The 26958-nt window shown below is 41.0% G+C and overlaps 2 protein-coding genes across 2 annotated transcripts; both read left to right on the top strand.

The window, feature by feature from the left end:
- The first annotated feature begins 769 nt into the window (after window positions 1-769).
- Window positions 770-8232, top strand: ints13 (integrator complex subunit 13). The gene is made up of 17 exons (XM_071502543.1): window positions 770-1197; window positions 1891-2141; window positions 2243-2317; window positions 2513-2715; window positions 3013-3093; window positions 3288-3378; window positions 3510-3638; window positions 5083-5167; window positions 5460-5552; window positions 5944-6033; window positions 6164-6342; window positions 6435-6599; window positions 6790-6944; window positions 7061-7291; window positions 7468-7598; window positions 7708-7843; window positions 8094-8232. The coding sequence occupies exons 2-17, from the start codon at window positions 1917-1919 to the stop codon at window positions 8128-8130; spliced, it is 2106 nt and encodes a 701-aa protein (XP_071358644.1). The 5' UTR covers window positions 770-1197; window positions 1891-1916; the 3' UTR covers window positions 8131-8232.
- A 9825-nt stretch (window positions 8233-18057) lies between these two features.
- On the top strand, window positions 18058-24260 carry LOC139635484 (high affinity choline transporter 1-like). Its single transcript, XM_071502868.1, has 9 exons — window positions 18058-18325; window positions 19517-19709; window positions 19909-20022; window positions 20334-20489; window positions 21235-21383; window positions 22222-22365; window positions 22473-22626; window positions 22792-23009; window positions 23388-24260. Exons 2-9 carry the CDS (start codon window positions 19526-19528, stop codon window positions 23949-23951), a joined length of 1683 nt encoding a protein of 560 aa, XP_071358969.1. The 5' UTR covers window positions 18058-18325; window positions 19517-19525; the 3' UTR covers window positions 23952-24260.
- The last annotated feature ends 2698 nt before the right edge of the window (window positions 24261-26958 follow it).

The following is a 26958-nucleotide window of genomic DNA, read 5'->3' as shown; positions in this document are numbered from 1 at the left end:
AATCAGAGAGTATATGTCACTGTGGACAGCGCGATCTAGCCCCACATATTATAAAACACTGAGAACCACTGGGTCATATGACATGAAATCTGTGGGGGAAAAACTGTACTTAGGATTTTTTTTATTTTTTATGAATAAATACACTAGGTGGTAATGTAGACTGTGAACCACTTGTGACTTTGTCAGAAGACATGAAAGCAATTGAAAACAATTTAAGAAAAAAATATATATAATGAAATAATTAAATAGCTACACAGTATAAATAATGTTCCCTTTTCTAATAGCTTCCACATCATGTGACTAAGTGGTTCCCAATCATTATAAAATGCGTTATCACATGGACCCAAGAGGGAACCGCCCTTTTGAACAGTTGTACTTATCTATTTAGACACATTGTTTATTCATAAATATTAGCTTTTTAATAGCTTTTAGTGTCATGTGATCCAGTGGTTTACAATCTATTCTAAAGGGTGCGACCACATGGCCCACGGAGGGCATTAATGGTTAGTAGTCCCTGAAATCAACCCACAGCAGTTAAGCAGGAGGGCTGGGGGTTAACCTTCCTCCCATTGCAAACAAAAGGTGAAACTCGTTTTATAAACAGTCTATGGTGAAACTTAACACGGAGACCCCGCTGGATCCGGATGAAGTGTCTGTTGAACCTCCAACTTCATAATAAGATCTTTATTAAGTACCAATTGATGCGGGCTAGGAACCGTTTAACAGTACGGCCCAGCAATTAGGGGAAGGAAAACGGTGACGGAACACCACTGGACATATTTCCGCCAATAACAAACCTACAAAGACTTACAAGTGTATTGTTTGTGCTGGTTAATACAAGTGTGTAAACATAGTTAGGTAGTTACTATTTGACAGTGGGTTTCATAGAAAAGACCAATCTTAGTTTCACAGCGGTGCCATGATGGGTAAATGTTGGTGTGGTTGGTAATAAATGCGAATCAGCAAACAAATGATTCCGCCTAGCGTTAGCTAACATGCTAAAGCGCCGCACTGACATGCTACTCTAGCATTTGCAGTTCCCGGTGAATAACATGTCCTGAGACTGATCAGGTCCCTCGTCGTTTGGGAAACAGGTTTTTAAGTTTCTCAGGTAAAACTTGATCTAAAGAGAGCAGACACAGCTTGCAACCGTTTCAGGTCATTTCCTGATCGCGAAGCGTTCAAGGTTTTTCCCAGGTGAGTTAACATTCACTGACCAACAGGGAGTGTGTAGAAATGTTTATATTTATTAGTCCAGACTGACTAAAGCAACCAGTTTATAATATGCTTATTGTTTAATTCACAATGACCACGTTGTACCGCGTGGTTATGTTATGTAAATGTATATTTTTAAATTATATATAAATATGTATAAATTTAAATTATTTATTTAATTTCTTCTGGGTTATTATATAGTAGGCTCTCTTCATATCTTTAAACAGTATATTGCTATTGTGTACATCATGTTACTGGTTTTGTGTCTAAATTAAGTATGAATTGTATAATAATAATCATCATCATCATCATCATCATCATCATCATCATAATAATAATCAGACTAACAAATCAAAGTAATCGCTCATTTATTTACTCCTAGATTGTTTTAAGCAGTTGATCTCACACACGTTAGTCTACAGGCCCATAAAGATTCATCCCAGCCTACATCCTGACAAATAATAATTCATATGGAGAACACATGGAAATTTGGATTCGATAACTTTACACTGTAACATCCCTGAATATGATGAAGGGGAGCATTAGATTCTCAGTTTACAGTGGGCATAGCAGTTGTTCCCTTACCATAAGTAAAAAAATAACAACTTTATAATTACCACAAGATAAAGTTACCCAACGCTTAACATTAATGTATTTTTTTCGTTATCTTCACAGATCAGCATATTTTGCAGATTTGCAAAATGAAGATGTTCTCAGTGTCCCACAAGACGGTCTTTGTGGTCGACCACTGTCCCTACATGGCTGAGTCAAGTCGTCAGCAGGTTGAGTGTGATGTGCTGACAAAGAGTCGAGCTCAAGGGGTTATTCCTTTGGCCCCCGTGTCCAAGTCCCTGTGGACCTGTGCTGTGGAGTGCTCCATGGAGTACTGCCGGATTCTCTATGATATTTATCCAAAGGACAAACTGGTGGGATTATTATTATTTTTATAACTTTTTATTAAAACTTGGGCTTAAATGTCATTAACAACATTTTCATTAACATTTTCTCCCACCTCTTTATTTTACAGGTTAATTACATTGTGAGTGATTCAGAGTTTCACACGTTGAATACCTGGAAGCAGGATGAGCAGAGCACTCATGAGGTAATCCTCTGCCTGTTAAAACTCAATAAGCCAGTGCATTATAATTGTATCTGCAGTGTCTTTGGCAGGTTCAGGTTGTTACGTTTTGGAGAAGTGCAACATTTCCAACAAACATGAGTGACCACATATTTGCAGAAGTCTCCCTCAGAATTAAACATGCAATATGTTCATGTGGTTTCTCTTCCTGTCTGGCAGCTCATGTCAGCTTTGGCAGCTGTGGGTCCGCCTAACCCGAGGGAGGACCCAGAGTGTTGCAGCATCCTGCATGGGCTAGTTGCTGCGGTGGAGTCATTGTGTAAGATCACAGAGCTGCAGCACGAGAGGCGCACCATTCTGATGGACACGGCTGAGAGGGTTGCCAACAGAGGTCGTATTATCTGCCTCACCAACGCTAAAAGGTTAAACATCTAACATTTCCGTCACCTCGTTTTTATGTAAAGAGGATGAAACACTTTGCAATAAGATGCAGTGCAAGACGAAACTAGCCTTAAAAATGACTGTGAGGTTGAATCAGCACATCTCTAATAGAGTTAACAACAACTAAAATGTTCACAAACACAGGACTGTTGACTGTTATTGTCACTGATTTGTACTTGTGTGCGTATATTGCCTTTTCTAAAGGACATTGTTTACTTGATATTTATGAAAGAAGCCCTTATATTATATCATTAATCTTTTTGTGTTTTATCATACAGCGATACCCATGTGCGCATGTTGGAAGACTGCATCCAGGAGACCATTTTAGAACAAAACAAGCTGGCAGCAGGCTCAGACAGGTCAGTATCAGAAAATGGCTCACTGGCTCGTTCACATGATTTCGCTTTGAGTGTAGTATGTTTGAGTTGTAATAGCGAGAAATGGGCTGAAATATGGTACAGATAATACTCTCATACTAAAATAAGACACATATGTGACATAAATGACACATACATTTGTTTTCCTATTTCTAACCCATTGTTGTGTGTTTCAGGCTGATGGCCATTCAGCAGTGTGACCTGGTTTTGATTCACATCTACCCACAGGGTGAAGACACGCTAGTGTCTGACCGACCTAAGAAAGAGGTGGGTGCTAACAAGATGCTCAGGGCTCAGTTTTCTAGGAACCAAAGTCAGCCAGAGAATAAAATGTGAAAACATGACACTATTGAATCGCACCATGTCACAGCTGTTATTTCTCACTCTTGCTGTCTCAGATCTCTCCTCTGCTCACCAGCGAGGTTCACAGTGTGCGCGCTGGGAGGCACCTCGCCACCAAACTCAACATTCTAGTCCAGCAGCACTTTGACTTGGCCTCCACCACCATTACAAACATCCCCATGAAGGTAAGGAGCTTCCTGCCCTTTAGTCCGGCCTTGCACATGCCTCGTCAAAATTAAAACTCACATTAACTTTCAAATTTTTTTTTTCTTTTTTTTTTTTTCTTCCTTTTGCTAGTGTAAAAATCTTGCCAATGTCCAGAATGTAGTGCACCACTCCCACTTTTTACTTGATGATGGCTTTGTTTTTGTTATTTTCCCTTTTCTCTCACAGCCTTCACATTTTTCTTTGTGCTTGCTTAATCTTTATGTGTAAGCCCTTCCTCACCTCTAATGACCCATGAAACTTTACAGTCTTATCTTTTTGTTTATCTCATCTGCATGTTGATATGACTGTGAACCTGCTGCTGGTTTCATGCTGTATTTTCTGTTTTGCTAGCCCACATTAAATGTTTGCGAACAGGTTAGTACTCTTATCACACACACATGCAAGTGAGGAAGGGGCAGAGTTGACACTATGTAGTATGTAGAATACATTTTGAGCTCTACTGTTGCAAACAGGCTTACAGTGTCATTAGTTTATTTTGATGTGACAGTTGATCTACAGATTTGCTGGTGAGGTTCCAGTGAAGCACGGGCAACTCTGGTCTCATGTGGACAATCAGGGTTACTGGGGTTCGCTGGAAAACCTTTTGTTTAATTAAATGATGTAATAAAATTATTGGCTTTTAAAAAAAAAAAAAAAAAAAAATAAAAAAAAAAGAATTCAAATTGTTCTGGGAAAATCAACCATTTTTGGTTGTTTTGAGGTAGTGTTTCTCCCAAATTATGACACAAAATGCAGAATATGAATGTTGCATTCAGCTGCCTTTAAGTCGAGACATCTGTGACCAGCGTTGCCTCTTCTGAGTTATTAAATACTGTCAGTGTCTGTCAGCTGTTTTCACCTTAAACGTTGTCCAAACTTTCCCCAGGTCTTTGTTTCCCTCATCAGTTCCCACTCACTCTCCCTTTAGTGTCTCTGTGTGGTCCATCGTGCTGTCTTGATGATTAGTTTTTTTTTTAAAAACCTGACCATCCTCTGAATGTTTAAACATGATTCCACCCTTAGCTGTCCTAAAACTGCTATTTTTTTAAGTGTAGCAAATTCAAATTTAAAGCTTGTGATTAAGGTTTGTCTGTAGATTAGTGGTTGCCAGGCTTCATTTTGGGGCCACAGCAAAAATATATAAAAATGTATGTATTGTGTCTCTGATGTTGATAGAAGAAAACATACTTCAGTCATCCAGCAAGCGAACATTTTCCTTTTACTTTGCCCATTGTCATTTTCCCTTTTGGAACATGAAATCAGCAGTGTTGACGTGTGTTTATGTGTCTGTCTGTGTGTGTGTGTGTGTGTGTGTGTGTGTGTGTGTGTGTGTGTGTGTGTGTGTGTGTGTGTGTGTGTTGTGCGCGCGTGTGTGCACATTCATGCTGACTTGTATTTGTTATTGTCTCTGCGGATGGGCAGGAAGAGCAGCACGCCAACACATCAGCCAATTATGACGTTGAGCTCCTGCATCACAGAGACGCTCACCTGGAGTTCTTTAAAAGTGGTGGGTAGTTATGTTGTAAAATGAAATCATAAAAATTTGAGTAGTTTATCGACATTTTTAACTGGGATCCAGAGGCAAAGTCCCTGTTATAGGTTAATGCATATAAATTCAAAATTATCTGAGGCCAAATTCTCAATCGTTGCTCTATGAATAAACTATTATTGTTTCACGTTATTTAGCAGCCATGTTGGGAAACAATTATTCAGTTTCTTTATGATATCCTTGGTGATTTTATTTATGTTCGTTATGTTTTAAAGTCAATAATTTCTCATGTTATCTTCCCACGGTGTAGGAGACTTGCATATGGCCGGCACCAGCACTCGAGAAAATGGACTCAAAGAGACGGTTACACTGAAATGGTGCACTCCACGAACCAACAGCGTAGGTGGGCACAGTCTGCTGCTTTTGAAAATGTTTAATATGTATTGTACTCTTAAAAGTTTTTAGTAGCCAAATTCCAGGGTAGGTGGCACATTTTTCAAAAGTTAAATATTTTATTTTGAAATTTCATTATGTATGCATGTATATTGTGACAAATATTCATTATCATATTTTTTTATTTTAAGTTGATTTAAAATTTCTGCAAATATAGTCAACAGTGTAATAGTGATGGTGAATGGTTCATTTTTTAAAAAATATTCCCACAGCTGTGAAGTAGACATGAGTAGTGTTATTGTACAGGAAAGGGAGTTATAAGTTGCATGATTGACACAACTTTGATGAAAAATGCCTGATTTAGTTTTATGTACTTGTTCTGGGTTTTTTTCCCACTTCAGAGCTGCATTACTGTACCGGAGCCTATCGCATCTCCCCCACAGATGTAAACAGTCGTCCGTCGTCATGTTTGACAAATTTTCTCCTTAATGGTAAGATGGATAAACCCATTCATCTTTATTGTAATTGTATCTATTCATTGATTGTTTATGGGACTGAACTGATCTACACACAAGTTGTTTGCCTTGTTGGGTGATTACTTCTCTTATTGACTGACCACAGGTCGATCAGTGCTGCTAGAACAGCCCAGGAAATCAGGGTCAAAGGTCATCAGCCACATGCTTAGCAGCCACGGCGGCGAGATCTTCCTGCATGTGCTCAACAGCAACCGGTCCACCCTGGAGGACCCGCCCTCCATCAGTGAGGGCTGCGGAGGCCGAGTGACAGACTATCGAATCACGGTGAGTTCAGCTCACCTCAGCTGTGCTGAAATATGCACCAACATTTTTCTGATAGCAGCTGATTTTTATTTTTTGTTTTTGGTCTTCCTCAGGACTTTGGTGAATTCATGAGGGAGAACCGGCTGACTCCAGTTTCAGAGTCTTCCCACAATCCCTCGGGCAAGCTGCCAGCTGAGAGGGCTAAGGCGCAGCTGGAGCGTCACACTCGATACTGGCCTATGATCATCTCCCAGACCACCATCTTTAACATGCAGGCAGTAAGCAGCATGCTGACAGTTCTTCTGGATTTCAGCCTTACAAGAGCCACCACCACGCTCCAAAATATTTGCCTTGTTTCCTCACCTGAACGTGGAAGATACTGGGGTTCTTTGTGAGAATTTGTTGTTTACCATGTTGGTCTATCAGCTCAATCTTTTGTCCCTGTGTATTGCTGTGCTTCTCCGCTAGGTGGTTCCTCTAGCTAACCTGATAGTGAAGGAGACTCTAACTGAGGAGGATGTTCTGACCTGCCAGAAGACTGTTTATAACCTGGTAGACATGGAGAGGAAGAATGACCCGCTTCCTATCTCCACCGTGGGCTCCAGAGGAAAAGGCCCCAAGAGGTATTTATTGAAATAAATAAACTTCACATCCTTTATCCTTTGGTTACCACCATCAGCGTCACAGAGTATAAAGGTCAGCAGGGTCACAAATGTTTTTGCGTTGTTGTTATTTCCAGAGATGAACAGTACCGTATAATGTGGAACGAGCTGGAAACATTAGTGAAAACTCACGCCGGAGCCACCGACAGACACCAGCGGGTTCTGGACTGCATCATCGCCTGCCGCAGCAAACCTCCAGAGGAGGAGGACAGAAAGAAGAGAGGCAGGAAGAGGGAGGAGAGGGAAGACAGGACGGAGAAAAATGGCAGCAAGGACACAGACGACAAAAGCTGGCAGGACTCAGAGAGGTTGGCGGGCTCGGAAGTGTAAAGTGTATTCATAGACAGAAATATTAATCAGTTGATTACTAAGAGCAGTTAGTGAAATTTAGTGATAAAAAGAATCTTTCCTGGGGCTTTTGTGTGGGATGGGTCACTCAGCTGACCATTCTTTTACATTACACCCTCTTTTTTTGAATCTAAAGGCTAAAGGGTTTGTTGGATAAAGAGGATCAGGAGTCGGAAGTGATCAAGGATTCCCCAGACTCTCCAGAGCCACTCAACAAGAAGCCGCGCCTGTCCACAGACGAGGTTCAGCCTCCAGAGAGAGCAAAAGGTACCCACAGTCATCATACTCTGTGCAGATTAGATCAGTGTGTCCTACAAGACACTTCAGGTATGTTTGGTATGTTTTTATCTGTGTCTTTGTCTCCCTGTCGCTGCAGGTCCTGTCTCGCTCCTCACCATGTGGACCAGTCGCATCACTGCAGCCAATTCCAGGAAGCATCAAGAGTTTGTTGGAAGAGCGAGCTCCGTCAACAACAAGTTTGAATTGTACCAGCACCTGAAAGAAGAGAATGGGTGTGTTACCGTGAAATATCAGTTATCTGTCACTTTATGGGTATTGCTGTTTCCTCTCAGATTGAATGGGTCCACATTGCTTCTTATGTCTTAACCCTGTACATGTACATAGATACCACTGATAACAAAAACATTCAGACTGATAAAGGTTTGCTTTGGTGCCTTTTATCAAGAACGCAACAATCAGGATGACATCTAAAACTTCCAAAACCCATTTTTGTATCTAACTTGACATTTTCCTTGTTTACAGGATGGATGTTCATGAAAATGGCAAAGGCTCCAGATGATGTCTCGGTGGACACATCACGCTTTACCCCTTTCCAAGGATGAGATTGTGGACCACAATGTGTGCCACCTTATACCCCAAGAACAAGGACAGAAAGATAAAATAGACATTGAGCTCTAACAAGCTATTTCTAAGTTTTTTACTCATGATTTTGTAGATATGCGGTTCACATATTGTGTAACACAATAAACACTGTCAATAGAGAAATTTGCTGTTGGCTTTTGGACAAATTATATTGAATGTGGAAGTTATGAATTTTGATAAATGAAAGTGGTAAAATGGTGTTGTTGATTTTCTGTCTAAAAATGATTGATTAAAGTCAAAATAACTAAAACAAGTTTTTAAAAATTGGTTCAAGTCTCAAATGATCAACCATTTATTGGTCATGACTCTGAATCATGTTAACCTAAGTTGTGAGGGACTGGAACTGGTTTTATTTTTTACTATAAACATGAGTAAAGTGGAGGTTGAGGCTGCAGTGCCGTGTCAAGAGTTTTTCGCTCTTGCCCATAGTCTCTTATCATCTTGTGAGAGGTTAATCCACAGTCTCAGTGGAGGTGGGGGCAACTCAGGTTGGAACAGTGCAGGCTGCCTTGGTCTTATGAAAAACAGTCTTGTCTGTAGCTCACAGGTCCAACTTTAGTGATTGGGAACTCTGGAAGCATCGCCTCTCTGAACTCAGGGTTGACTGAGCCATCTGCAGATCTCATTGCCAACCACATGCTCTGTATTTGATCAACATGGCATTGTGTTGCCTTAATTTGGCCCTTCTCGCACAAGCTACAGTTGTACCAGGACACCACAGTGGACCCAGGCATCATGGAAATAACAGTAAGGTGGTGGCTGCTGGAGCTGTTGAAGAAGCGAGACAGCTTTGTCAGCAGGAAGTCCACTATGTGGCGGTGACAGAGGATGGAGTGGAGGCCGCGTTGAGCAGTCAGGGTGAAAATGTGACAGGGTTCAACGGGGCTGCGACGAAGATCCAGAGTCAGCGGCAGTGAGGTGCTCAGGCCTTGTCTGCCCCTGGCGACCAGGAGGAGAATCCCACTGAAAGGTTTTGGGTGGGATTGAGTAGTGGAAGGGGAAGCCAACGGTGGCCATCAACACAGGAATAGACTGAAGCACTTTGGGTGGGAGATTCAAAGAGTCTGAAATATGAAATAAAAATCGTGTTTAAATCATTCAACAGAAATACTGAAAAAAAAAACAAACATAAAAAACATTTTGTTATATAAAGCTTGACTTGTAGTAGATAAATTAGTAGATGTAGAGATTAAATAAATCAATTGAATATTGGGAGAATTTGGGTGCGTAATTCCAATATATGTCTTTTATTTAAATCAGTTTTTCCTACATTGTATTTAATTACTAAACATAAAACATTTCCCTAGCATATCTATTCTTCTCAGTTTGGCTAACATGTTTACAGTTTTATTTAATTTTTACACTGAGACTGAAATGCCTTGCTCAACGGCAACAATGACTGGTACTTACTTGGGACTGAAGCTGAGGAACTTGATGACTGGACTGAACTTTGTCCTCTATCTGAGGAATAACCTACAGCCTTTAATGATGTGTGTGTTATTGTGGAGAAGCTACTGCCTGAAGGGAGGCTGCTGGGCTGCAATGACGTCTGGGTTGAAGAGAACTGTCCACTTGAATCAAACATTAACAACTGTGATGAAAAAGCCCTCGAGGGCTTCTCATTATGTGAGCAAGTCGTCAAAAAGGCCAGAACATGCTCCACTGTGTTCTCGAGGTTGGTACTTAATTGGTGGGGTACACACACTGACATACACATGATCCTTTGCCAGGGACTGGCCACATAATGAGAATGAAGGCTATAGACTCTGCAATAGATGAATGGAAGATGTAGTATATGGCTCCTGAGCAGTAGAGGGAGCAGTTGGATCAAAATAGCCCTCAGACACTGGCCCAGTGACCTTGGATATTGAAAGAAAAACTGGAGTCAAGTCACACTTGGGCCTAATTCAATTGTTGTCAGGAATGTTGTATTTAAATAGATGCTTGTTGACTCCTCAAGCTGCAGTGTTTGGATGAGAGATTGTTTCATTGATGGCATGAATGGCATACTCTCATGAGCTGATTTGACAGATAGTTGTTCCTCAAAGGACAGGTTTTTTAACATAGTTAATGGGACTGAATTTTTTTTTGGGGGGGGGGGGTTTGGTTGAAGAAAGGCTCATCTGCACAGGTAATAGTGATGTCAGTAACATGCCTGAAATTAATGTCTGTGTTTGCCCAAATCTTTTTGATATTAGGTGTCTCAAGTTGTCCAGTAAAAAGTCCAAGCTCAGGGGTTAAAGCTGGCGTAAACATCATCCCTGGGGGCTCCAACAAGGACGTTGACAACGAAGACTCCAATTCAGTTTGTCCAGACTGTGTCAGCTGACCCGTGAATGTGGTCGATGACGCGCCCTGAGTTGTTACATTTGGCTGAGACATCAAATCCTGATTCTTCCCAGATGGAGCTGGAGACAGATGTTGAATTGTCTCAGTTTGCTGAGTTCTTGATAATTGCTCAATCATTAAATATGAGGTTGGTGACACATCTGGAAACAGCTGAATGTTCAGTATTTTGTTTGATAATGGCGGTGACTGTATTGGCCTTAATCTGGAGTTCAGTAGTAGGAGATCATTATAAGTCTCTTTTAGAGGTGGATGAGAAACAGATGAGAGGCTGTATAATGATGTTTTGGCAGTGTTGTGGTCTTTTTTTGGCTCTTGGCTAAAGATGATGTGGCCTGTTAGAGAAAAAAGCAACAGTTCAGTACAATGGAAAAATATTCCACGAGTTCCGTGAATGAAATAAATAATGAAATTAAATAAAACTACCAATATTGTTGACCAGGATATTATGGGATACTTAATTTGTCCATTCATACTGTATATATATCCATCTTTTGACTGAGAAGCAGTTATAAAGCAGCTGGTTGGGTCCACTTACAACTAAAGTCTTCTAACAATTAGTCCCTGTATTCAACCAAGACTTAAAGCTGTTAAACTCAAAATTGGTGAATTATCAATGGATCAAATAACTGGAAGTACATGTAATTTGAAAGTTGTTGATCATAGTGTGGAACAAGAGAGAATAATCACCCAGTTATACAGTTTCCCTCAGTATTTCAGTGTCTTTTAGCTCATTGTTTTGGATTCACTCTTATTGAACGATTTTGGGGTGCAGCAGCCAGATGTTTTCACCAAAACAGCTCTAAAAACCCAGCAGTATAAGGTAGATACACTACATTCATGCTATTGCAAGACAGGAGGAACAGAAAAACCTCCAATTACTCTGACTTAGGAGTATTCACACATTTTCAAGATGGTTGCTCCACCACTAGCCTTGTACTAACAGATTTAAATAGCCTAAATTAGCTATTTTTGTTTTGTGATGCATTTGGTGGGGTTCATTAACAAATGAAACCAGATAAAAACAAACTGTATAGCGTCGTTTTAAATGAAGCATATTGGTTGTATTAGTTTTAATATTGACTTATATAGAGCAGCACTGACGGCTTTTCTTGATGGAAAAGACATTTTAGCTCTTCTCCCACCTGGCTTCTCCAAGAGCTTGCAGAATCTGATTGGTTTAAATTAGCCTGCCATAGACAGTGATTGACAGATGGTTCATCCAATCGTCTGCCAAGTATTTTTTCTGAAAGCACCTATCCTTTTCCAGTTTTTAATGAAATCACCCCATCTGACATGTCAATTAAGCAGTTTATTGACACTCCTGTAGTTTTTCTTCATCCAGTGGGAGGTACCGTTCCTTCATCTTAGATACAGAATGACAACATCGACTCTGATTTGAATGATTTTTTCTGACTTGGTCGCTTGTAATTACATTCTTAACAATATGATGTGAATGCGGCAAAAAACAAAGTTAGAGACTAATTGGTAAAACATTTAGCAGCCAAAGAGCCAGATATTTCCCTAAGGAGTTACGGAAAGCAAACCGAAGATAAAATAAGAGTGAGTATGAATGCTAATGTCACTCTGTTTCTGCTGGATCTGTAAATAAGCAACTACTTGCCAACACCTTTGCTGTAGCGATCTAAATCAGTTAATTTAGGATTAAATTTTTTTTAATGTTTCTATTAATTGGACTCGTTACTCTATGTTCTGTATTTCCTTGTGACCTTCAACAGGACATACAATAGTCATTTGTTGTCCCTGTCATCCATGCATCTCATATTTCCATCATTACATTAGGCCATATGTTCCACCATTCATGCATCCATTGAGCTCCATTCAGCTGTGGGCTCCCTTTCAAACAAGGTCAAGTCATTCCAACATATGACCCGAATGACTAAGCACCCAGAACAATCCCATATAGTCAACAGCGGCAGACTTACCCTGTGAGCTCACTGTGGGCTGACTTTCTGAGTCAGTGTGGTTGGCTCTGTAAGATTCAGTCCAGAGGGGGACTTCCTTCATATGAGGTCGGAGGGTCAGACGAGTGGCATGCGATTCCCCGTCTACGGCCTCATGTGTCAGCATGGGAGCGACACTGTAAGAGGCTGGGGTCAGCGGCAGTGAAGGGTAAATACTGTGCGGTGATGATGATGGTAACAGTGTTGAGAGACTGGTGTCAGATGAAGGTTCGCCAACAAAATGTCTGACTGTTGTGAAATGCTCAGAAATACTTAATGATGTATCTGATGCGACTTCTGAGACTTGCTCACTGCAGCCAGTCACTTCTACAAGGGGTTTTGTTTTTAAGGCAGAAAGCTCAGTTTGCTTTACGTGTTTCTGAGAACTGTGAACTGAAAACAAGTTTGTGTGACTGCAGGTAAATTCTACAAACACTGATGTGTGCAAAGACGTAAAATTAATTTTGTGAGTAGATGCTTGTCGCTCCAGGACAGTATTAATATTGCTGGTACATTGCCATCTTAAAAGTGTGTCTGTCAGAAGTAACCTTAAAAAACATCTCGGGTGAGAATGGAAAAGTGCCAGAGGGTTGCATTCAAAATTGTTTGCATAAAAATTATAGAACACTTGCTGTTAATTATCTGTGTGTGTTGGCTCCAGTTTTGAAGGAGGAGAATAAGAGTATATCTCTCTTGACTTTATTTCGGACTCCTCCAGGTGCACAAAGCACCCTTCATTCCAAAACAGGAGCTTCCAGCAACCTTGCCAACCCTCCTGCTCTCACACCGTGTTCCAGTACCTTGGCTTAATCAGACTGCCGTTCCTCTCCTTGACAGCTGGAGGCCACAAAAGCTCAGCAACATCTCGCGAAGCATCTGGCTTCTCAGAAAGCCCACCCTCCCTACAAACCCTGAACTTCTTTTGTTGTTCAATAAACGATTTTCTTCCTGAAAACAGGGACACAAAGCTGATTGGCAGGTGGAGGTAGTCAGCCATGGTGCCAACCAGATGGAGACGCTGGCTGGCATCAAGAGTCACAGGGTTCAGCTGAAGGAGAAGGTTAGCCCAAATGGTCAGTTCCCCCTTAAAGCAGGACGGCGTATCTCTATTAGACACAGAGACAAAGCAAAATCAAATTTTTATTCTATGTGTTTGGGTATTCTATGTGTCTCTTCCCATTAAAAGATCAAAACCAACAATGTCCAGATCCAAAGTTAAATAGGCTTACACTTATTACCTATGGGTTTTTTTAATAAGAGGACAGTCTCCTAATTTCTCGTGCCATAGAGTTAATTTGTTGTCCAAGCGCTATTTAAAACACAAATAATAATTGTACTTGGTGACATGTTATATTTGTGACCTGTTTTTAAGCCTGCTAACTGACATGTTTTGACCGCTTTAATCGTGGCACAACAAGCTGTAAAAGCAAAGTAAAAAACATCGACACCTTATAAAACTGATGTTAAATGTGACATAAAACATCATCCATCACAAATGAAGCAACATTGGTATTCAGGGGTGGGGTTTGATCCCACCTGATAAATGTGACGTTCAATCTCCTTTTAGCTCTATTTTTGGTCTCCACAACTCCCGAGGGAGCTTGTTAGCTTCTAGAAGTTACTGCAGTTAGAAGCAATGCTAAGAAGATCTAATGAGTGACTGAAAGCTGTGGGCTGTAAAACCAAAACAGTGCTGATAAACCACACTGTTACAGGTTTTTAATACATGAATTCAACAGAATAATTCAGACATAATACACTTTTAGCTTTGTGAAGTGTTCAACAGAACAAACAAACGAACTGTCTTCTGCGTGTGCTATAAAAATCAAGGCAGTTAACCTGTATGGTGCCTTTTATTTCTGTCTGGCCACAGAACATGACAAAGTGCAATATCACCACATCATTAGTTCTCCCCTGCTTGGGGATTGTATTCAACTGGGTCAGGAAATAGGGATTTCAGCTTTGGTCTTTTAAAGCTGAAGCTGTAAAAGCTAGTTGATAAGCAACAGGTGTTGCCAATGACAGGGCTCAGAGGTGTAATTGGTGCTTGGATTTTAGCCTTCTGATTGGCTGTGTGTTTTCCGTATGACTCTCATAGCCTTCATTTGGGCACAAAGTTACATCTCAAACTTGATATGTAGGACAAGCAAATCAAAATGAAGTGCTGTACAAACAATTCAGGAGGTGTGTTCATGTAGCATTTCTCCCTTAGTAGTTTTCCACGTGAACACATGAGATTCTATCATTGGTGTAGGGTGGTATGTTTCGCTCATGTTGTCAGACCCTGGGTCTTTAATGAGTAGCCTTACTCTGTCTCCAAATAGCTTTTTTCACAAGACAATAAATATCCAACTTCATGTGTCTGAGAAGAACTGCTCAACTTTAAGACTAATTTTATTATTTATTAAAAATGAATGCAGTTTTTGATCTTTTCTACAACAATAACAGCTCTCTTGATATCTCTGGATATTCCATTCGCCATTAACCATTAACTGTTTCTCTATATCATTTTTCACCCTGTCAGAGAAGGGCATATTGCCTCACCCTTTCACCTGTTCCTGCCTCATTACCTTGCTTGGTCCTTGCTAGTCACTGTTTTGTTCAGGATGTGCAGGTAAAAGTAAGTATGTAGTTTGAATTTAATTTTGTGTGTGTGTCCATGCTTGTATATAATCAAAAGAGCTTGAGACTGCTTCTAGATTAGACACATTACTTTCTAACAGCAGAGTTACTGAAGCAGGGAGGGGATCTCTGCACAAAAAAAATATTCCATCAATACACCCCCAGTGATTAGGATCAATAAAGCTTTAAGGAGTCATTTTGACGTGGGATTTTGCCTTCCTGGGCACATTTCTTCAGGTGCCTACCCCAACTACACTACACTCTATGAATGAGGTAAAATCACAAAGTAATATGGCTCATGTAATGTATCACATAAACGCTAGATCAGACGAAATAATTGCTGTTGCTTTTAAACTCTTTTACATCCATATTATCCAAATATTTGTTACTGAGGCATTGTTCCAGCTTTTAGACATGCAATCCCTGCAGCCAAATTTGTTTAATGATTGTCAAGTAATGCTCAACTCATCTGATAGTGCAGCATGTGTCCTAGTGGAAGCTTGAAAAAGAAAGGTGATCCAGCCTCGGACGTGAAGTTGGGAAACCCACCAACTGCTGTCTTCATAGGACATTGCTGCATCAAACTTTGATTGTGCATCACATCCTTCAGCAGCAGCAATAGTTTGAGGTAGAAGTCCAGGGCTTTTCGGTTAAATGGATAAAGGTGCTTGACAGGGAGATCATCCATTGCCCGTTCAAGTGACAACACATCAATCATGTGGTGATGAACAACATTTGCAGGCTGAAAGTATCCACTGTGTTTCCTTCTGTCCAGCTGTCTTCATCAGCGATGCCTGTCCTTTCTTATCACAATGTGCTGCTGAGGGATAGGCCCAATAGTCCCATAATGTTTCTGTTCTCCAGTTAAACATCTGCGAGGCTGAGAAAGACCAAACATTACTACAAACTGCATATAACAAGAAATGCTGGTGGTGCGTTTGAGCGCATTGCCGTGGCCTTGCAGTGGCCAAAAGATGTGTGGGCCATTCTCCTTCAGTGTAGATGGACTGGTAGGGCTCAGGAGGCATGTTCTTCTTTGTCAGGTGAAGATAGTTTAGTCTATGAGACGCTTAAAGGCGCGATCTTACGAGCATATGAGTTAGTGCTGGAAGCATATAGACAGCGTTTTAGGGGTCTTAAAAAAAACATCTAGTCAGACCTATGCTGACTTCGCTAGGGAGAAGGTGATCCTCTTCGACTGGTGGTGCTCGGCATGTCAGGTGGAAGACAGGGCCTCTATGCGTGAGCTAGTGCTGTTGGAAGATTTTAAGAACTGTGTTCCTGAGCGAACTGTAGTCTACCTGAATGAACAGAAAGTGACTACTCTGCAGCAGGCCGCTACCCTTGCTGATGAATTTGCCCTCACACATAAGAGTGGTTTTGTGAGGCGAGACCCCTCTTTCATCAATGAATCATTGCAGAGGGTCGTTGATAAGCCTGTTCCACGGGTTAGTGTGGTGTCCTCAGGTCCCAACGGGGAGAAACAGTGTTTCTTTTGCCATAAACCCAGCCATCTGGTTGCAGATTGTGAAGCACTTAAGCGTAAACAGCAGGCTCCAAAGCAGTAGGGTTGGTCAAAACAGTGTCCCCTGTTGGCCAGACCGCCACATTAAAAGAGCCTGATGCCTGTTTTAAGCCTTTTATCTTCACTGGTTTTGTGTCACTCACAGGAAAGGCTGAGGATCAGCATGCTGTCAACACTGGGGGCTCTCAGTCTCTTATTCTCTCCAGTGTCCTGCCTCTTGGTGGTGAATCTGCCTGTGCCGCTAGTGCTGTGGTGAGAGGTATTGAGATGGGTTTTGTGCCTGCACCCCTACATCGTATCCATATCCATTCTGCTCTGGTCTCTGGTTTCTTCCCAGTGGCCGTTCGCTCATGTTTCCCAGTGGATGGTGTTGACTTCATCATGGGAAATGACATAGCTGGGGGTAAAGTCTATCCTGTCCCTGAAGTGGCTGATGCCCCCATCCCTGAGTCTGAGCAGGATGATCTGGCCCAGAGTCACCCTGAAGTATCTGCAGTTAGTGTTCTGATAAGGGCTCAGGCCCGTAAGCAGGCTCAGGACGTTGCTCTGTCTGATTCTCTTCTGGCTGCCGTTTTGTCAGAGGATAGGTTGCTGCCTGATGGTGACTTGGAGAAGTGCACCTCAGGGGAACCCGAAGGTAAAGCAACAACTGTTACTGCACCGGAGGGAGCTTCAGATGTGATACTGTCCCAGTGTTGTGGTACACATAGCCAGGCTGTGGTTTTTCTGGTTGTCCTGGTAGTGGGCGCACTAGTACAGTGGTGGAAAACACACAAGTGTGTGCTTACTAGTGCTGTCTGGACTGGCTGTTTCCACAGTTGTCCAGTATGGCTTGTATGTAGGTTGATAAGAGATTGGAGTGGATTGTGCAACCCTGTCAGGTGCCTCCTGATATTGGTACTGTAATGGCTGGGAGCCATATGACTGGTTGTGAAAGGTGTTTCTGCAGAACCTTTTCTGTGGTAGTTGCACCACTCACCAGTCTGTGTGGCCCCACCGTCCCAATTGTGTGGACTAAAGAGTGCCAATGTAGTTTTGAGGCTGCTCAATCCCTCCTGTGTAGTGCTCTGGTGTTGGATGCTTCTAACTTTTCTGCCTTTTCAACCAGGAGTTGACATGTCTCTGGAGGTGGTGTTGTTGCCAGGGGGAGCTGGGATGTGCCCCACTGGATTTGCCACACCCCTGGAGTATGAGACAGGGACTCGTGGGTGATTTAGCACATAATTTTATTCCCTTTATTGTTGACCACATTGTGGGTACGGTTATGGTTTGTGTACCGAACCGTGGTTTGGTCTTATGGGGGGGGAGTGTTACGTGCTGGAGTGGTGTTTGTATATGTGTGTGTTGTGTCCTTGGCCCCTTCCCTTTTTCCAGCAGGTGAACCAGCACAGCTGTACTTGGTTTGGCAGAGCTGGAGTATAAGGAGGATTGAGGAGGCCTGGTCTTGGCCAGTGGGTCAGACGGCAGCATGAGGCTGTGTGCGCGCGAGTGAACGAGTGGTGACAGCGCTAAGATTATTATTATTGGCCAGTGGGCCAGTTCTGAGTGTATACACTAAGTAGTGTCTGCGTGTTACTCCCTGTGGCTGGGAGGGTGTTTTTCCCTGGTTTATTTAACATTGTTACTCCCCTGGACCACTTGGGGACGTAACACAGGTAATGAAAAATTAATTAAGTTAATAATGATTAAAAGAGAAAACATATTACTGGCCGCAACAGGGGGGCTGGTATTATTTTCTGTGTGTGTGTGTCATCACAGATTTTGAGTAATTTGTCAGGTGTTTATATGTCTGTGGACTGGACTTTAGCTGACATCAAAACGAAAGCTGAGTTCAGAACATTAATGTTGATGGGCTGTTGTGATCCTATGCACGATGGTCTCTAGTTTAATTTTACTTCTATCTTGTAGGAAAAGTAAGAAAACCAAGTAACTGTTTCTTTTGGACCATTATTTGAATTCAGTATATCATGGCTGATTTTTTTTTTTTTATGTTTAATGGCAGAAGTTTAGACTACTGGTATAACAATGAACACAAACTACAGATATGCAAAAGCAGATTCAGAAGCTGTGTGGATTCACAAAAGTTAAAGTAGATATACATTTCCTATATTTGCACTGCTCAGAAAACATATTTACATTTTCTAAATTCACAATGCTGCTAAATGTTCAGTTTTCATCTTGTATTTATTGTTACACATCACCCAGTCTAAATCACCGACAAATTTAAGACTATCAAATAATTTTATTCTCTGTATTTTCCACGAAAAACAAAAAACAAACAAACACCATCCAACACAGAAGCATTTGGCTGGCATCGGTGTGGAGCAATTTGTGGGAAATTAGTCATGTGTTGGCGGTGGTGTGTTGGCAGAGAGATTTTGCCGCAGTGGTGCATGTAAATTGACACAAAATAACTGCTAGATTATCAATACACACAGTTTCAATTGTAAACCCAACATTCGTGAGTTGTGAAGTTTTGAAGAATAAAAATGCAGTCCACAATTAAAAGCAATGGAAAACATGTGAGTCTCAGATCTGTAAGTTTGTTCAAGATATCTGTAGTGTAATGGCTAAAAATAGCTTCACCATATTTGGATTTAATTCTTGTAAAAGTTCACTGCGTACTGCTGGTCAACCAGAGGTCAAGAAGGTTAATACAATAGCAGAAGATCAGATGTACAGTATTTTGTGATCTAGAAATAATTTGCAGTAAATTAGTAAATGGCTTAATCATAGGGGCAGGATCACAGAAAAATGCTTTTTACTTTTATATATATTAATAGTGGCGCATCATTTGTTGAACAGGTAAACGTGGATGTTTTTTTGTTTGTGTCCCACCTCGACAGATATTGAAGATGGCAGTAAACTGGCTAGGGCTGCTGTCCATAGGAGTGTTTTACATGATTGTACTGGCCACAGGGATCTGGGCATCCAGGAAATCCAAACGTGAGGAGAGGAAATGCACAGGCAACCGCAGTGAAGTTGCAATGGTTGGAGCAAGGAACTTAAACATTTGGGTCAGCATTTTTACTATGACAGGTAAAATAATAACAGTCATGATACCATCATTATCATTTAATAATGGTAGGTTTAATGGTGTTAAAGTGCAATTCACTCAGGGATATTTATTTTCAGTGGAGTTAAGTTTTCAAAATTTACAGTGAATCTGAACACATTTAATTCTATCGAGCTACAATTTTTCTTTCTCACTGTCTGTGTGTGTCCTGATGTTTTGCAGCCACTTGGGTGGGAGGAGGCTATATTTTAGGTAATGCTGAAGTGGCCTATGATCCAACAAAGGGGTTGGTATGGGCCACTGGGCCCATTGCTTTTGCCATAAACATGATTATAGGTGAGTAGGGTCATGTTGCATCTGCTTAGATGCAACATAGTGATACATAGCGAAACCCAACACTACTATTCTGGAGATTATATTAATTGCTAACATTTCTGCCTGGAACAAGAACTTAGATGCCTCTTAAGACTTAATACAAAAATGCCATAATTTAATTATGTTTTTAATACTCTGAGCATTTACTACTTTAAGAAACAGCAGTAAATGGCCTGTTTGAAGTCTTTTGAAAGGTGTGTATGGGACATGGGACAGCCCATAACTCCATAAAAATTAAACAAATCTTTACGTTTCTGTCTGTGTGACCTCAGGTGGAGTCTTCTTTGTCAAACCTCTGCGGTCAAAGAACTATGTAACCCTCATGGACCCATTTCAAGCGAAATATGGCAACACTGTAGCTGCTATTCTCTTCATTCCTGCTTTTCTAGGTGATATCTTGTGGATTGCATGTATTCTTGGTGCACTGGGTAAGTCAGAAACAAGGACTTCATGAATGAATTTCTTGCAAAATGTGCAAATGAAAAAATGCTCAATGTTTGTTACAGAATAAAGAGGGAACAAAGAATTTGCTGTGAGTATGATGCAGCTAAAGAGATAATTGGGTTATTGATGTGTGGTTGTGTGAGGTACTTATCTAATCAGTGCATCTTTGTATCCAAGTGAACGTTTGTGCCAAATTTGAGGAAAATTTCTGAAGGCCTTCTTGAGATATTACGCTCAACAAGGCCAAAAACTATTTTGTGAGGTCACAGTGACCTTGACATTTGACCATCAAATTCTGATCACTATCCTTGAGTCCAAATGAACGTTTACAAATTTGTCAAGTTTGTAGGGATTCCCTCAAGGCGTTCTGAGATATTGCGTTTACGAGAATGGGACAGAGACAGATTTAAGTACCTAGGGGTGGATGGACATGTGTACATACTGTACATATGAACAGATAACCCAAAAAGATAATGCCTCTGGCCACAACTGTCATCGGTGCGGAGGAATAAAAACATAATCAAGTCTGGAATCAGTCTGGTATTTTAGCATGCCACTTTGTAAACGCTGTTTATTGGTGGGACAACTGCCATGCGCTAAGCACTGACCTGGAAAAACCTGTAAAAATCATCATTTTAGAATAGTGGATATTACATGAAGAGTTTTAGTTAGTTTAATTAAAGTTGTTCAAGCCCTTTCTCTGCATATACTGTATGTTTGTGGTTACAGGAGGGACAGTAAGTGTGGTCATGGATATCTCCTCTTCGCTGGCTGTGGGCATCTCTGCTGGAGTTGCAATCCTTTACACATTAATGGGAGGACTGTACTCTGTAGCCTACACTGATGTCATCCAGCTTAGCTTCATGCTCTGTGGCTTGGTATTTGTTAATCCCTTAACTTTTCTTTTATTGCCATTATCAGATCAAAATGGTGCTAATATGCTAAACTACGATGGAAAACATGGTAAACATTATTGCTGCTAAACAACACATCAATCAGTCAAACTTTATTTGTATAGCACTTTTCATGCAGGTTAGTGCAGCATTTAATAAGTAGGGGTGACTAGCAGGAATTTAGTTTTCACCAGTGGAAATGACATTTCAATTTGTCAAAATTTGATTCAAAGATATCTTTAATTTAATTATCAATATCAGTAATTATTTTTTTATTTTTTATTTTTTTTTACACTAGTAGTAATAACAATTACAGACATCTTCAAATGAATTTCCACCTGTTGAGAAAGGATCGGAAATGTAATTTCCTATTTCAGATATCAACAATTGCAATTCCTAAAATGTCCATAACAGACCATTTGCCCTAATTTGTCTACAAACAATTTTAAATATGTGCCCTAATTTGCATATTATTTTCAACATGTAAAAATGAGGTAATTTGACTTGTCAAACCATTTAAGGACTGTACTCTAATTAGCATATGTTGCTTGAATTACCATATTTCTTTTGATATCTACAATGACATTTTGACTATTGAAAATTCCTCTTTTTATTTCTAAAATTCAATTATGACTTGTTATAAAAGGAATTGTAAATAAATATAAATATAATTGTTACTGCTATCTCTTATCTGCATTTAAGTTATCTAGATTTAAATTCCATTTATGGTGTCTTTAATGTAAGACCAATAGTAGATCTCTACAATGAATATTGCCACTAGTAGGACTGCAGGACTGATACCTGGTTTTACTCCTAATTTCAGTGGCTCTGTGTGCCTTTTATCCTGACAAACCCCTCGTCTGCTAACTTCACTGTTGCTGCAGTAACCACGCTGCACCAGGAACCATGGATTGGTAAACTGGAGCTTGAAGATACAGGTCGCTGGATAGATGACATACTGCTCATGGTAAACCACTAAATGGCATCATTACTGTAATTAGGTTCGACTTTGTTTCACCAACATTAATTGTTTTGCAGTCTCCCAAGTAATCATGTCCTTTATTCCTTTCCAAGGCCATTGGAGGCATCTGTTACCAGGCTTTCTACCAGAGAGTCCTGTCCACAGCCACTGATGCCCAGGCTAAGATCATGTGCTACGCTGCAGCAGCACTATGCCCAATTCTTGGCATCCCATCACTCATCATTGGGGCAGCGGCAGCATCTACCAGTACATAGTCTTAACCATCTTCTCACTGTATTCTTTCTTTCATTGGTAGTTGTTCTATTCTACACAAACCAAACATCTCTGACCACATCCCACAGATACATAATCCTATGACTCATGTTTGTTTCATTTATTACATTAATTTTACATGTGCTTAATGTTTGTCAGATTGGAACCAGACCACTTACAGTTCACCCAGCCCGTATGAAGAGGGCAAAGCTGGGATGATATTGCCAATTGCCCTTCAGCATCTTTGCCCTTTCTACATCTCACTGGTTGGTATTGGAGCACTCGCTGCAGCTGTGATGTCATCAGTCGACTCTGCTCTTCTGTCTGCTGCCTCCCAACTGGGCCGAAATATCTTCAAGAACATCATCTATAAACAGGCAAGTAACATTTTACATTATCACTACTGATACAGTGGAATTATTTTAATTTTCTGCGTTGGCGCTTAATAAATGCTGACTACATAAGTTGTTATAATAAAAGGATTTGTTTTCCACATTACTGTAGTTAAGCCTGGAAGGCAGGGAAAATACAATCAAAACAATTAAAACAACATGGTATGTTTTGGGAAACATACAATGTTAGTGTATACAATTAGTAGTAAATTGGTTGGTCTTTTGAGGGCTTTTAAAATTTTTTTTGTTTGTTTTTTTTTTTTTATGGATAAGTCGCTTACTTTTATTTGAGAACCTCAAATATTAACACTGATCCACATTTTGGTGTAATAAAAGGAACTTTTGAAATTTCCTCTATTTCAGGCATCAGAAAAAATGATTCTTGTGGTGATTAAAGTGTCAGTCCTGCTGTGTGGAGTGATAGGAGCAGGCCTTGCCATGATGTCAAGGTCCGTTCACCTGTTCTGGATCGTCAGCGCAGATGTCCAATATTCAATGATGACTCCCCAGGTGACTTGCACCTTCTTTTTATCCCAGTGGGTGAACCAGTACGGGGCATGTTCTGGCTTTGTGTTGGCAATACTGCTGAGAGCTCTGGTTGGGGAACCCCTGATAGGTCTTCCTGACTTGCTACCCCTGCCATGGGACAAGATCCAGGAGGACGGTCTACGGCATCGTTTGTTCCCTTTTCGCACTGCGATCATGCTCATCACCATCGGGACTATTTTACTGGTATCACGCCTGACTGTGTGGCTGTCTGAAAAGAGGCTGCTGAAAACAATAATTGATGCTGAAATGGAGACAAACATACATTACATGGCACCAGTCCGTACAGATATGGTAGAAGGCGAGAGACTGAAAAATGAACAGTCTCACTCTTCCAAAGGGAGCAACGAAGGGGAAAAATTTGATACAGCATGTGGGTAGTGTTTATGTGAGGGTCAAATGGGCTCAGACAATAATTTCCTAAGGGATGATTGCTTTGTTTGAGTTCTGTTTTACTGACTGTGAGGGACCGAGTGGCAAGGCGCTGAGGAGTCACAGGTATTTTTATCAAAAAAAAGGTTTATTTACTCCAAATTAACAAACCTAACTGAGGCAGAAGAATTAACACATCTTAAGGCAACTTATATAAATAAACACAAATGTTAAATGTAGAGGAAAACTAACTCAACATGTGTACTGCCAATTAAACTAAATAAAATATGAAATAAACCAAGTATGTCATGAAATAAAGACCTGTGTCCTTCTTTGTGTTTACATGTATGTGCCATATGAGTGTAAAATGTATAGAAAACCTAAAATAACTAAAGAGATGTCAGTGCATGGGGTTACCGACTTTTAATGTGTGGCCATCACACACCCCTCTGCTTCGAAAACCTTGCTGGGACAGCGAGAGAGATAGTCAGCCATAGTTTTGTCTTTACCAGGGATATGCTGAACTGTGAATCGGAATGGCTGCATTGCAAGGTACCACCGGGTAATTCTTCCGTTTGTGTCCTTCATCCTTTCCAGCCATTGTAATGCCTTATGATCTGTCAGCAAGATAAGCTCCCTCCCCAGAAGGTAATACCGGAAGGAGTCAAGGGCCCATTTTATGGCCAAGGCTTCCTTCTCCACTGTTGCATAGTGCACCTCCCTAGGGAATAACTTGCGACTAATGTAGGCAAAAGGGTGCTGGTCCTCTGGTGGTCCCTGCAGAAGGACAGCTCCAATACCCCTCTCTGAAGCATCAGTTTGCAAAATAAAGTCTTTATCAAAATCTGGACTGTGAAGAACTGGGTCCTTACTCAGTGATTGTTGGAGGTCACGGAAAGCTGCCACTGCCTCTGGGGTCCACTGGCACTGGTTGGGGCACTTTTTGAAGGCTGGATGATTCCAAGGGACAACATAAGGTCCACCTCCTTCAGTGCCCCCAGGAGGCACTCAGGTATCCTATAACTCATCCGTCTCACATTTGCATCAGCTTTCAACACAGTACCATGTTCCACCAAACTTGTGCGACCTAGGCACTCTTGAAATATGTCTGACTTAATCAATGGTTTTACCTGCGCGTGCTGCTCCTTAGTGAGATGGCTCAAATCCAGGTCAGAAGATATTAGTGAGGGCAAGTACTGGTCATCAACTTCCACTTCCTCTTCCTCCTCCACACTACGGATAAGTAGCACCTCTGGCCCTTTCTCAGCCCGTGGAACCCACTCCTTTAAAAGGTTAACATGAAGCACCCGACTGGATTGCTGAAACCCTGGAGTGGAGACCTGGTATGTGGTAGGACCCAGCTTCCTCTGCACCGCAAAAGGGTGGTTAAAATAACCTAGAGCTCAAACGAACTCAACTGACCTCCAGACAAAGAGCACAAGGGAACATATATACTGGCTGATCAGACCAGCTAAGCCACACAGGGGGATAACATAAAAACTAACAATTTAACTAACAAATAAACAAACAGGACAGTCGGTCTCAAGCTTAACACAATATCTAATAAACCTGCACAACAAAAAGAAATACCCTACTGTCAAACTAAGATCTAAATAAGTAAATAATCAAACATAAGAACTCCAACCCCCCCCCCCCCCCCCCCCCCCCCCCCCATACTGACAGACACTTAGTTCAGTCCTAATTAACACACCCACTATAAAAATCTCCAGCTTCCTTAGGAGCGCCCTTTGCTCAACCCCAGCCAGATGACCCAGGCAGCAGAAGTAAGGAGACCCCGAGCACCGGCAAAACAGAAAGACGAATGAACACATCTTAAGGCAACTTATATAAATAAACACAAATGTTAAATGTAGAGGAAAACTAACTAAACATGTGTACTCCCAATTAAACTAAATAATAAAATATGAAATAAACCATAAGTATGTCATATGAAATAAAGAACTATGTGTCCTTCTTTATGTGTTTACATGTATGTGCCATATGAGTGTAAAATGTAAAGAAAACCTAAAATGACTAAAGAGATGCCAGTGCATGGGGTTACTGACTTTTAATGTGTGGCTGCAAGTGTGGCCATCACACTGACAACATGTACTGATATGTTTTATATAAACAGAATAAACACTTAATAATAATTATATTTGATTTCATGTAGTTCTGTTGCTTTGGTATAAAGAAGTTCCACCTAAAACTGTTAACAGCAACGTAGGTAGGTAATCTAGAGATGCTGCTGCATCATTTTTATTGTACTGTCTTTTCCAGATTCTTTAGAGGGAAAATGACTTAGTTCCTGGAACAAATGCTGCTTTCTGATGTGCCGCAGAAAACCTGACACATGCAAACAGAGAGCAGGTCTGCAATGTGTATGATTATTTAAATCTGAAATAGAGAGACAAGGTGATGAGGAGATTCGGTTAAAATGCTGCAAACATTTTTTTCACAGATATTAATTAAAACTAGGATTACTGCCAATGAAATAAAACAATACATATAAAGTCCTACATTTGAACATCCAATAACACAGGAAATGAAATTAAGAGCTGTGAAAACGGCACAACTCCTCCATCTTCAAGGAGGAGCAGATGCGAGGATGCATCGATTAAACATCAAGGAGAAATCTGCCTGGACTGCAATCCTAAGGGAGTAAAGGAGGAAGGGGAAAAAAAATCAAAGACCTCCTATTAAGTGCAGTCATAAAGACTAAACAACATGGGGCCCATCCTGAGTGTTAGGGGAGAAGATTATTCCCTCAGGCGAAGTGAGATGGAGATCCATAGAGGATGTCCTCAGTGACCTCTGAAGGACTAAGAGGGTTAAAAGAGGAATGCTGCTTAATTTGGACTTTGAAGAGTCTGCCTGGCTTTGACCTCAGACCTTCTGTCTCTTAAAGGAACAGCAGAGGAGCTTGTCCTACCATGTGACAACAACAGAGCATCGCCTCAGTGTCTACCACACACAGCCAAAGCCTTGCTAAGGTGCAGAGGATGACAATTAAGTT

The sequence above is a fragment of the Trachinotus anak genome, unplaced genomic scaffold (assembly GCF_046630095.1).
Source record: "Trachinotus anak isolate AG129_WGS33_773 ecotype Australia unplaced genomic scaffold, CSIRO_AGI_Tana_v1 ptg000018l, whole genome shotgun sequence".
Taxonomy (NCBI): Eukaryota; Metazoa; Chordata; class Actinopteri; order Carangiformes; family Carangidae; genus Trachinotus; species Trachinotus anak.
This window is presented reverse-complemented; position numbering and strand designations above follow the sequence as displayed.